Source organism: Mugil cephalus, chromosome 20 (genome assembly GCF_022458985.1).
Source record: "Mugil cephalus isolate CIBA_MC_2020 chromosome 20, CIBA_Mcephalus_1.1, whole genome shotgun sequence".
Taxonomy (NCBI): domain Eukaryota; kingdom Metazoa; phylum Chordata; class Actinopteri; order Mugiliformes; family Mugilidae; genus Mugil; species Mugil cephalus.
Window position 1 is genome coordinate 12,490,627 of NC_061789.1, and position 12,406 is coordinate 12,503,032.

The 12,406-nt window shown below is 42.8% G+C and overlaps 1 protein-coding gene across 1 annotated transcript; it reads right to left on the reverse strand.

The window, feature by feature from the left end:
* Nucleotides 1-2,113: 2,113 nt before the first annotated feature.
* Nucleotides 2,114-11,376, reverse strand: sdr42e2 (short chain dehydrogenase/reductase family 42E, member 2). Its single transcript, XM_047572151.1, has 12 exons — nucleotides 11,145-11,376; nucleotides 10,066-10,508; nucleotides 9,285-9,380; nucleotides 7,634-7,691; nucleotides 7,321-7,439; nucleotides 6,463-6,538; nucleotides 5,241-5,323; nucleotides 4,170-4,307; nucleotides 4,011-4,076; nucleotides 3,447-3,510; nucleotides 3,301-3,374; nucleotides 2,114-2,588 (listed from the first exon to the last, which is right to left on the reverse strand). Exons 2-12 carry the CDS (start codon nucleotides 10,498-10,500, stop codon nucleotides 2,346-2,348), a joined length of 1,452 nt encoding a protein of 483 aa, XP_047428107.1. The 5' UTR covers nucleotides 10,501-10,508; nucleotides 11,145-11,376; the 3' UTR covers nucleotides 2,114-2,345.
* Nucleotides 11,377-12,406: the final 1,030 nt, after the last annotated feature.

Consider the following 12,406-nt stretch of genomic DNA (forward strand, 5'->3'; position numbering starts at 1 on the left):
GCACAGGAGACTTAGACTGACAGGTCTGAACTAGTGCGGCGCTCTGTGTGAAACTGTGACTGGTGAGACGATTCCTGTATCACTGAATGAGTGAAGTGTTGACTGAAAGATAACATCTTCTGCCTCCATTTATCGTTTTATATTACACACACACACACACACACACACACACACACACACACACACACACACACACACATATATATCTAATCAACCAAAGATTTTGCTGACCCCCTGTAGTACCTCTGCGGAACCCCTAAGGGTCTAAGGGTAGCAGATCCCCCGTTGAAGACCTATGATGTAAGTCAGGGTGTCAAACATAAGGCCCGGGGGCCAAAACCGGCCCGCCAGAGGGTCCAATGGGCCCGTGGGATGAATTTGCAAAAATAACACTGAAGATATTAGCTGAAAATGTTTGACGAAATAAGAAATTTCACAGTTGTTCATTACATGTAGCTGTACTTTTTTGCACTAAAGCAAAGGGAAACATTTGGAGTTGTCGTTATTTACCAGGTAATAAGCTATTGGGTAACTGGCCCGGCCCCCTTAAGGTCAAATTGGGCTGTATGTGGCCCCTGAACTAAAATGAGTTTGACACCCCTGATGTAAGTGGTTAATTCGTCAGGCCCCCAAGTGGTTATTGTTATTATTATTCCCAAAATTGATTTACAAGGCCAAAAGCCAAGTCATAGATTCAGTGGCTGTGGCAGAAAAAAGTGAGGGTTCTTCAGTGGCCACAGTCCCCTGATTTCAAAATCCTTGCTACCTTTGAGATGTTGCAACCGTGCCCTGCAATCACGACGACCCAAGAATGAGATGGAAGGATAGGACGCTTTCTCCTGTGTTCATTAGACCGGCTTGTTACATGCATATGAATCTTCATGTTTAATCATGATTGCATACAACCATGACATTTTATGTTTACATGTTAGGGTTAGGCAAATCTGATCCAAGACATCACACAAGAACTGATTTGAACTGATTTTTTTTTATCTTGAACCTACGTAAGTACTATATTAACTACCTAAAATGACAGAATCCTTGAAAAATATCCACCATTCACAAACATGAAGGAGGCAGAGCTTATGAACTATACTGCAGACAGCCACCAGGGGGAGCTCTACTTGCTTTGGCTTCACTTTTGAGGGGTGGCTATGGCGTACATTTTTAATATATTTTCTATGAGCTTCGCCACAGAGATTGAACACAGAACTCCAAGAGGATACTGCTAAAAATAAAAATAAATCAGAGAAAATTGGATTAAAGAACAGGTTTAACCCGGGCCTGCTACCTGACACCAACAGTTCTTTAAGATAGAAATATTGTAATGGATCTAAAAATTCTACAGCTTAAGTACACAAAAATATAGCAACAACCTGAAATGGGCAGTGTCCTATAGCCTAGAAAGAACATTAATAATGTAACACTGTGATCCCGTGCATTAAGTGAATCATCAATAAAGCTCTTTAAAGATTTAAATGTAAAACTTTAGAGTCACTTAAAGTTAAACTACCCTGAAGCCCATTTATTGAGTAGAAGTGACAGACTGCAAACAGTGCACATATCATTTCTGGCATTAGTTACTGCCATCGAACACATGTGGATCAAAGGAGCCATACACAAACCTGCATTAATTTTGTTGTTAATGGTCTCTTGGAGGTGGTCATCCAAGTCACTGGTTCAAATCCCACTCTTGCCAGGAGCTGGTGGTTTTGTGGACTTGTGTATATGAATATACTGAGTCCACTTAACGGACTAAACAGAACTCAACACACCACACATGAACAGGACACACGGTTCATCCCACACCTGGATGCCACACAATACTGAACCCAGGGGGAAAATTTCTGGCAGTGCAAGGGCGACCTCTTGTGGCATCTTAAACAGAAATGGATTAATCCTGTGATTGTGCTAGAGACAAAATAGTCATTTTGTTCATTATAAATGCATTAGCTTCTAAAACTGTGGAGAAATCCATACAGTTTACAATATTCACTCATCTGTGCATACACCAACATCAGAAAGGTGGACGACGACTAGTGTGTGTACTTACAATCAAGAGAACTTGCTTGTCCTTGGGAAAAAAAAAAGGAAACACGGGAACGACACAGAGTCACTTTCTGCAGCTTTATTTTTAGGACATATTCATTGCTTCTGGTGAGTTTCATTAATCACGTGCGCCGTCTCCTTCCAGGAAATTAACATCAGCCGTGCGACAGCTCTGCCACATTTAGAAAAAGCTATGACCCCCTAACAAAGAGAAGAACTGTTTGATATTAAAGTGACAAAGCCTGGCGCAGCTCACGGTGCAGTCGTTCGTCCGGTGCAATGAAAACGACGCGGTTCTAGGAGAGTGTGCTGGATAAAACGAGCAGCAGCACGCTGAGACCCACCAGCAGCAGCAGGGCTGGGTGACGGTGCAGCTGGGAGGCCCAGGAGAGGCCGGAACCAGGAGAACTGGAGCGAGGCTGTCTGGACTTCAGGTACTGCTCCACGGAGTCTGCCAGGCTGTAGGGCTTTGGACAGTAGCCCAGCTCCCGACGGGCCTTGTCGATTTTGAAGGTGTGGCTGACCGCAATGTTCCTGACCTGCATACAAGATGTTTATAAGTTCAAAAAAAATCATCTCTGCAGACATGCCCAAGCCAAAAGATCAATATCCCATAGCAATGACACTCCTTGACCTGGCCTCCGAATCCCCAAGATCCCAAAACGATCAAGTATTTCAGCTTCGAACATTCAAGCGCATTCAAGGAGGAACAATGAACCTGCATCTTCTGCCCTGCACGTGTTAGCTGTGTCTTTACTGGAGGTTTTTCCCAGCTTAGACTGTCAAGGCAACCGCACTGAGGTAACTTCCTGTGAACTTTATCTTTACTTCCTGTCCAGTTGATGATTTATTCACGGCACAATCACTGATGCCCTGGCAGGCAGCTGTCTGACAGAATGAGTTGCAGGTGCAGGTCCGTGGTGTTCAGCTTTGGTTTCTGCCTCATCACACATTCATGAGGACCTGCAGCTTGCAGACAGAGACTCCTGAAGGCCTCCACCGGCGGCGTCACCGCAAGCTGCCTCTGTCCTGATGTAGCACTCTGAATTGCACGCTTTTAATTAGGTTGGTACATGTGCACGCATGTGTTCACTCTAATCTCACAAATACAGAGTCGCATCTTGGTGATTTTATAATTAGTCCTTTTAAAACAGACATTTGATTTTTGAATTTTTCCTCTACGTACAAACTTCAGCTGGCGTGGGGGAAGATTGAAAGTTTTGAAGAGAGGACCAAGGAAAGCATACTTACCTCACTTCTGGTGAAAAGGAGAGGCACTTCTATCAGGGGCCTGAGAGCCACGTGCAAATACTCCATCAGAATGGCTTAAAAATAGAAGAAAGGGTCATCAGAAGCCCAACAGACTTAGAAAAACAACACAAAAAGAGAGGAGCTACCTGCCGAGTAGACGAGGGAAACGGGAAGATTTATCAATGGTCGGCTGTAGCCGAGCTTTTCAAACTGCAACGAGGAAAGGAAATGTAAGAGGAAGGCTAGTGGTTGCTATTTAAGGCTAAACGGTTTGCAATCACACGGAGAATAAAGCTGAAATAATTCGCTCCCGGCCGAATATGAGATTGAAAACCACCAACAGGTGAATAACACTGATGATATCATTCATCTGGAAAACTAATGTCCTTGCATGTAGTTTTTTTTGTAATATTAATCCCATAGACATAGCCTAAAGAAGCTTAGTAGCTAATTAACCAACATTAGTCAGTCTCGAAATTGTTTTCACTTGCTCACTGGTTGGTGATTGTGTGACATAAATTGTACTTTATTCAATATAATGGAATGTACCATCCAATACAACAGTATGTGGACAACAGGGCTTCCACGCGACAGATATATCTGGCTGTAGCTTCACTGAGTAATATAAACATTACTCTATTATTATGAAATTGTCGATATTTTTTTTCTTTTTTACCGTGGACTTCATCGACAGAGAAACATCAACTCACCAAAGGCGTCAACCACTCGAACAAATTGACTGAAACTCCGTCATTTATGAAGTAGATCTGTCCACTCTGCAGAGGGATTGAAGGATTTTAACAAATTTTGATCTTAAAGTACGGAAGTTTTTTTTTTTTTTCGTTTCGTAGTCGGACAGCGTGACTCACAGCCACGTGGGTCCTCTTCGGGGTGAGAGCCTCGGCCGCCAGCGTGTGGGCCAGCACCAGGTTATCAACGTGCACCCAGTTCATCCTGGCGCGGGGGTCACCGAACCTGAAACTGAACAAGCGACGCTCCACGTTCACCTGAACAGGGACGCAGAGACGAGGGACGGTAAGGAGGAAGGTTCGTGATTCGGTTTGTCTCTCATAAATAAAAGCCCCATAAATAAATAAAGATCCCTTTCACTTTCAGGTACTTTCAGGCACATCACGCGTGTGATTTTATCGGCTCTAGAAATATTAATAAAGTTCTTTGAAAAGGCATCTTGCGTGCGACATTAAAGGCCCAGGGGCACCCTATATGATTGAAAAAAAACATTTATGCTAACCTCAACACAACACCTAAGGTTGTTCAATATAAGGACGACACTGTGGTTTATATTTAAAATTTGTATTTTGGAAAAAGAACTCCTCAAAATGCTGATGTGGACCTATTACAGAGTATTTCACTGATGTTTGCAGACCATAAAGATTTTTTTAAACATGTAGATATTAATCTACATCAATGATTTACCAGCTAAAATAAAAAAAATACTTAGAATAAAATTATCTTTCAAGTAAAGGAACTGTAATATACGGGAGTTTTATTCTGTTCTGTATAGTGAAAGATCCTTCTAAATTTGGATTATAATTTAAGATTTGCACATTTTATAGTTTTTTTTCCCGATAGGCATACTTTTTCTTTGTAAACAATAACTCTAGACTATGTAAAGATTATTAAGTGAGCTGTCTTGACCGCTCGCCCCCGACAGTAAACCCAGAACGTAACCAAACACATCCCGTCACCCTTCGCCAGACTGCACTCACTACAGTCTGGAAGAGGAAAGGCTGGAAGAAAATGCTGCTGTAACTGGACGCCCACAGAGCCCCATCAATAATGTAAACTCATCAGACAGGGACACACTCTGCCCCGGGGAGGCTTTGGACGTCGCAAGACGTACATTTTTTTCAACTCCCCAGCTGGGAAGAAAGTGATCACCATCACGGGATAACAGCACAAGCTTTGTGTCCACTCACCATCACTCTGTGGAGGTGCCTCTTCTCCTCCGGTCCGTAGATGCCACACGGCCGGAGGACGCAGGTCTGGAGCAGGCCGCCGTCTTTTGTGAGACAAGATCAAACCTTCGCTGAGACAATTCACACAAGCATTTTTTAGGTGAAGCTAAATGAGTGGGGGCAAACTTTGCCCTTTGGTCACTATCAGGGAACTCACTGATGCAGCTTTCTCCACACTCCACACCGTGTAGCATAGGTGTACTATAGGTTTAATGGGGTGCAGTCTTGGATTCAGAACTTACCCTCAGACAAATGTACCAGTAATAAAATGTTTGCAATTATACACAGGTAAACGACAAAGCCCAACATGAATTTGCAAAGTACAAAACTTAGAAGACAGCAATATTTCAATAAAAATAACTGCTATTGCTAATTTGTCCGCTGTTTTAGAAAGAGAAGTGGACGAAACACAACACTGAGACCCAGGACTGAGCAGCAGACAGCAACGTGTCCAAATCGTAATCATTTATCTTAAGAAATTAAGAAATTTTATGTTTTTTTAATTAAATGTCAACATTCTCCTAATTTACTTGTTCATCTTTGCACAAAAACAAATGGAAAACGTCTGGAGGTTATTATGCTATTATGTTACTGGTCTGACCTGCTTAAGATCAAACTCGGTTTTATGTGACTCCCAAACTAACAAACATCCCTGTTCTATATTCAAGCTCACACGTAAGTGCTATATTTACCGCCTGGAGCGTAGAAGAAGTAAAGCAGCTATTACGCGCTTAATAACTGCACTAAAGCACGCTGTATGTTGTTTCTTTACAGTATAGCTGGAGCGCCCTCATGTCTCCATGTTTTTAATCATTGAACAGTGGAAAAACAGCAGCTACGCGAACTTTAATCTGATGTACATAATGAAACAGGCCCGCACTTTAGGCTTGATTGAATGTATAAGATGATGGCCGCGAGACAGTGTAGGGTTACACTGGAGGAGGCAATGAGAAGAGTCGCACATGCTAGCAACATAAACCCCGTTAAAATGTAGGGCTGTTAGAAACGTCAGTGTCAGGCAGCTATTGTTCCGGGCAACAGGCCACGGATTTCATCATATAGTCGCCCACATTCTTAACAAACACATTTTCGCACAGAGATCAAAAGCTTGGTTTCTCAGAATTCACCAGGTTCGTGTAGTTCTTCGATTACGCTGTCATTGCATACGCTGATAGTTTCACACCTTTTAGGGAGCATCCGTTGGCTGAGAGGACCATCTGCTCTGCAATCGCTTTAGTTCTTGAGTAGTGGTCGATGTGCTAGAACAGAAATGGTATGGTGTATGTCTTTCTGCTTTGCAGCACACATTCATATATTTGAGTCTTTTGCTGTCCAGAGACTTGCCTACACACTTTAGCAAACCAGAATCACAAAATGAAGTTGATAACAAAACCACGTCGTATGTCTTTCTATTTCGCTGCCTTTGAAGGTTTTTCTGAACCCTCTCCCTCTGTGTTAGTCTCAGTTCTCAACCCCCGATCCCTCTTGTTTCTTTGAGGGGTGGGAAATATGGGAAATATCGATATGACAATATATCGCGATACTTTTTCTTCCAATATAATATTGATTTTGAAAGAAAAAGTCATGTTTTGGGTTGATTATAAATGCACCCCTGCTCTGCATTTTTAATATTTAATATATTCAATATTGTTTTTTGACTGAATTTGCTAAGTAGAATATTTCAGTATATCACAATATCATAATATCACAATAATGTATCGTATCGTGACTCAAGTATCGCGATACATATCATATTGTGAAGTCCTTGCCAATACCCACCCTTAGTTTATTTCCTTACGTTTCCATGGTTCATAACAGAAACCAGTTAGACGGGACCTGAAGCCCGACCTGAGTCTAGCTCCATAGGGTCTAAAGATCCTCACCATCCATATGTTTTCCTCATGCACTGTCAATAAACTATCCGTGTTTGTCAAGACAGTCGTTTTGGTTGCACATAAGGGAACTTAACACCAACGTATAGTCATATCATTATATCATTATATTTGGCAACAACAGTTCGGTTTATTTTACTGCCACTCACCCCATCACAGGAAACATATGGCACCGAAGCCTCGTCACCGTCCTCTATGGGTTTCCCCGCAAACACTACATTGATGGTGCTTGTGTACACCAGTCTGGAGATGCTCCTCTCCTTGCACACTGACAACACAGTTACACAGTAATACATCTATATACAGTAGATAGACAGACATATACACAATAGTAAAATAACTGAGGGTTCCTGTAGGTATGAATGAATTAAAATCACCAGAGGACTAGTTAAGTGTTCTCTGTCCTTTTCATAGTTTCTATGTTTAGTGGCGTTGAAAATGAAGCTCTGCATGCCTTCTTACCTTTTATGACATTTCTGGTCCCTTCGATGTTGACTGACTCCACTTGTTTTTTCCTCAACTGGATGAGAGAAGACAGTGAGGAACACATGCCACTTTCCTGCTATGCATAATGCAGTCCCTCTTTCCTCTTTCTACCTATGCACACCAACAAGTTTAAGTACTTCTCATTTGGGACCTTGTGATTAAAACTGATTAAGGACAAATCCTGTCCCGTTGGATGGCAGCTTACACCAGGACTACTTGCTCGTTTTGTCTCACACCATTGTCCGCATATAAAAACGAATGAACCTGCTGTGATGTCACCCATAGGAACCCTGAAGAGAGGTTTTGAAGCTCAGTGTGGGCGGCATGGTTACCGCCATCTTGGCAGCGCCTGACTCCTCAAGCTAATTCAAAAAAGGACAAAGAGGGCTAACGCTAACCCTAACCTGGGACACTCATCTGGCACTCAGAGAACACTCTAGTTTATGCAGAACTTTAAACTTTGATATTACTCAAACAGGTGAGTTTTATAGAGATTCTGCCCTGTACAGTTGCCATGAATGAGGAAACTAGCTAAGAAACCATCGCATTTATGTGTTCTGTTAAGTTGACAAAAGGCTAATTGTAGCGAGGTATGTTTGGTGGTTTTAGCAAGGAGGTTTATTTGTTTTGACTCCGTTAGTAAAAGTGGAAGATCCAGTGTCAAAGATCTGCCTTATAGGGGAACTCCGTCCTAACCCTAACCTAGCCAAATCTCCATTGTGGCTCAGCTCCACTTGACCAACTCACAGTCACCTAACTCAGCCCGTCTCCTACCCGCCTGCTGTTTAGCCCGCTCGCAGGTCATCAGTCTACCTCTACTTTCATGTCACATGGTGGAGTTTATGAACGCGAGTCAAACCCTCCAAACTCTCTTTACGGGAGCTATTGTTCAAACAGAACATTGAACAAATGTTAACAGAACATTAAAACAAATGTTATCCCACTAGTGGGCTTGCTTATGTTCAGACTGCAAACCTGTACCATTATGCTAATTATGGAGGCAGACAGCTAGCCTCTCCTACTTGTCTGCTGTCATTTCCGTCCATAAATATATGCGTTCCTTGAGTTGGACTCTAGTGGTCGCTGTCCAGATATGATATAGAATTACATGCATCAAACAAAGCAGAGTGGAAACAAGGGATCAATCTCTGGTTGAGATATTTCTGTTGGTTGGCAAATTACGTGTAGTGTAGGTACAAGTTTGTAGGAAGTTGTACTGACCCATATAATGGTGGTGCAAGTACCGTATTACTGGCTATAGTTACATTTTTTTTGTTACATTGCTTTCCAGTTGCCACTGCAATTAGCAACAGAGAGAGGAAGGGAGGTGAGGCACTTTCTTTTAGGGTGGATGGATGGGTTCACAAAACTCTTGACTTAGATATGACATTTCATGTTTGAAACCAAAAGGCAACATTTTTTTTGACGATTCCATAACCATGTCTCCATGTTTTCTAGCCGTCACAGTGCACATGGTCTCTGGGTGGTTTCAAGGACCTCATTCACTTAGTGTTTGTATAGCTCTCTCACAAACAACTGACTGAGTAAAATTAGTTCAATGGTTTATCTAATCTTTGTTTGAATGATTTCATGGTGGGAACCTGCCGAAAAAGACATAAGAAGTCACCTGCTCTGGTCCAGACATGCCATAAGACGCCGTGTGGAATATACAGTCGACCCCTTCACACACTTTATAGAGGGACGGATAGTCCAGAATGTCGCTCTAAGAGAAAGAAAAAAAGAACAACAACAATCGTTTCCTCAAACATTAAAAGTGTTTCTCAGCACATTTCCAGTTTGACACACCGGGAACTTTGAAGGTGAACTGGCACCGTGGGTGTGATTCAATTGCTAATCCAAGAAAGGATGCTTATAATTAAGGTAAGTGTGCCAAGAGGCCGGCAGGTGAAACCTGAATAATGCATCCTCCCTCCATGACCCAGTCAGCAGCTGGTGCCCCAAGACGGATCACTCACCTGTGTCTGTTTCCAGCCAGCACACATATTACCCAGAGGGAGACACTGACACAAAGACATGCTAGAGTCGATTTTCAGGTCTGCGCCGGACCATTTAAGACCCCCTCCCCTAAACTCCTTGGCCTACGTTCACAGTGCGTGAGTATGAATGGACGGGTGAAAAGCGGTGGACGTATTCGACACCCATTGCTGCAAGTAGCACTGCACAGGGTTTCACTATAAGGAGGCCTCTATTATCACACTGAATGTGTCGGTCTTTAAGCAGTTATGATGAAATAAACCAAAATTAGATCATGAAATGTTGTTTTCCTCTATTAGACTTTAAGGAAGATGTATAAAATTGTGATGCCTGTTACAAAATGTTCTCCTTCAGTGGTACAGTTATAAGGAAATGCAATTAAATGCTCAAGGATCCCGTCTACTCTCCTGTACCTGATAGAAGATTGCTCCATCCGGAACATCCCAGGAAGGCTTGTTAATGTCCAGAAGAATCACCGACAGCCCCTCGCTGCTCAGCCCTCTCCCCAACCTGAAGCCGAAATACCCCCCTCCTCCCGTCACCGCCACCTTCCCCTTGGAGACACACAGGGCAAGGGCCGCCTCCTGGCCCGGTCCGGAGGCGCCACGCTCCAGACCGCCGCCGCAGGCCGCCGTCCCGTTCACCCTGCGCCGCGGGACCACGGACGGGCCGGAGGCGACGGCCAGGGCCGGACGTTTGACCCGCCGCTGGTGACTGAGGTGCAGGATGTTGTGCGTGTTGTGTCCGGTGGCCTGCAGATCAGTGAGGGGAGCGCCGTGGCAGGGCAGCTGCTTCACCTGGCACAAAGAGCCTCCACTCTCACTCACGTTGGGACCACACAGCTCCATTAGAGCCCCTGATGGGTTCAAGGAAGATTCACAGCAGCTTTGCATCAGTGAAGCTCAGTATTGCAAGTCTTTAGTTCTATCAGCTCTTTGTCACAATTCAGAAAATCATGTCATTTGTTTTTATTAGTTTTTAATATTATACCCATTTCCCAGAAAATATTATTTATCTTAAATGAAATAAAAAAAAACAATACTGAAGCTTTATTGGCTATGTATGTGTATGTGTCAGTGGTACAAGAAAAACACTTAAATAAGCATAAAAATAAAAGCGTAGGAAAATAGAAAAGGATAAATTAGACTTTCAGAATAAAACCATTTCAGTCATATTAAACTGAATACCGGATTTCTAACTTTTGACAGCTTTTCTAAAGTTTTGAAAAAGTTTGTTAGCTCATATTTGACATCAGCCCCATGAAGAGGCATCACTTTGTTGTAAGGTTAATACTTTAATTCTAAGAATTAAGACATTTGAATAAGGAGACAAATAATAAATGAAAGACACAGAAAAAAAATAAGAATAAATAAATAAGAGACTTTGATTGAAAGTCAATATATAAGCTAATGTATAATGTAAACGCTTATATTTTACACTTTATACTTTCCTTCTCTCAGTTAAGTAGTTCTGCTCATGTTAATCCACTCACCTTGTTACTGCCTTCTTAGACTCGCATCCATACCCGGATGCCGGTGCGCTCCTGAAAGAAACAGCCTTCGCCCCCCCGGTCCCGCGGTCTACCTCTGTCGACGCGTCACCGCCCTCACCTCGTCAGGTGCCCGCACCTCCACCTGGAGATCTCCCACCGCATCACGTCTGGACGGGGACACGCAGGCTCCGTGGCAGCGAGGGATCGTGTTTCCGGGGAGCGCATCGGGTGGCCAGCAGTACCCTCTCGCTTTCGCGTCCCGGGGCGGTCACTCTTCAGCAAACATCCGTTTAATCAGAACACGTGTGTTTGTGGCATCTTAAATGACTAATAAATGTCTCATTAAATGACAATAAATAAATAAATAAATAAATAAATAAAAGGTGCCTCAGATGTCAACACTTGGGGCAAAACGAACCCTGGCTCCAGATCAGAGCAAGGTAGTCATCAAAGAACCCTGTTTATAAGAGAAACCTCTTCATCTGGTGGCGTCCATTCTCATCCATTAATAAATGGTCATGGGTTTCTCAGTTTCTGCTTAGTAATGAAATCTTAGTGAGTTATAAATTTTAATTAGGCATTAATATAAGGTTTTTAATTCCGTTTAGCCACTTCAGTCACTTTTTCCAATAGGTAACTAATTTTTTTTACAGCCCGGCAGCCTAAAATTCACCATTTTATTTGAACCAAACTTATAGATTTTTAAAGAATTTGACTTCGCCATTGTTTCCCAGTGCTGTATATGCTCTATACCCAAAGTCACCAAAAAACCAAAGACTTTATCTAAGTTTCTGTGAAGGAGGCCCCAGCAGCAGCAGCAGCAGCAGCAGCCGTGGTGGTGGTGGCGGCTTGTGTTTATCCAGAAGACAGAAATAGAGGCTTCATGTTTTATTTAGCAGAGAACAGACAGACTGCCAGGCCCGGGCTGAATCTACTGCACGTAGTATGAAAAGGAGAGGGAGGGAGGAGGATGTGCCTCGAGCAAAATATAGTGCAGGAGACAAGAAATGTTGGGTGCGCTTCTTAATGTACTTCCCTTTTTTTTTTCTTTTTTTTTTTTTTTTTTAATACAACATTAATGTACATTTGGTTTAATTGAGACATAGGATTTGCACCTTCTCTCATTTGGGTTAAACAGCAGCTTTGTTGTACTCCTGCAGAGAGGAGGTCGGGATGGGAGATAAAAGCCTGCGTCTATTTTTTGATAGCACTTTGTCAGACACGACATGTTCTGTCCTGCGGAGAGGTATTATTTAGTCACG

Excerpts from the sequence above, each read along its gene's own strand:
- sdr42e2 (XM_047572151.1), bottom strand. The coding sequence starts at position 10,500 with ATGGAGCTGTGTGGTCCCAACGTGAGTGAGAGTGGAGGCTCTTTGTGC. Across the intron at positions 5,324-6,462 it reads CAACGGATGCTCCCTAAAAG|ACGGCGGCCTGCTCCAGACC; the intron begins GTGTGAAACTAT and ends GTCTCACAAAAG. Across the intron at positions 3,375-3,446 it reads TTCCCTCGTCTACTCGGCAG|CCATTCTGATGGAGTATTTG; the intron begins GTAGCTCCTCTC and ends TCTATTTTTAAG.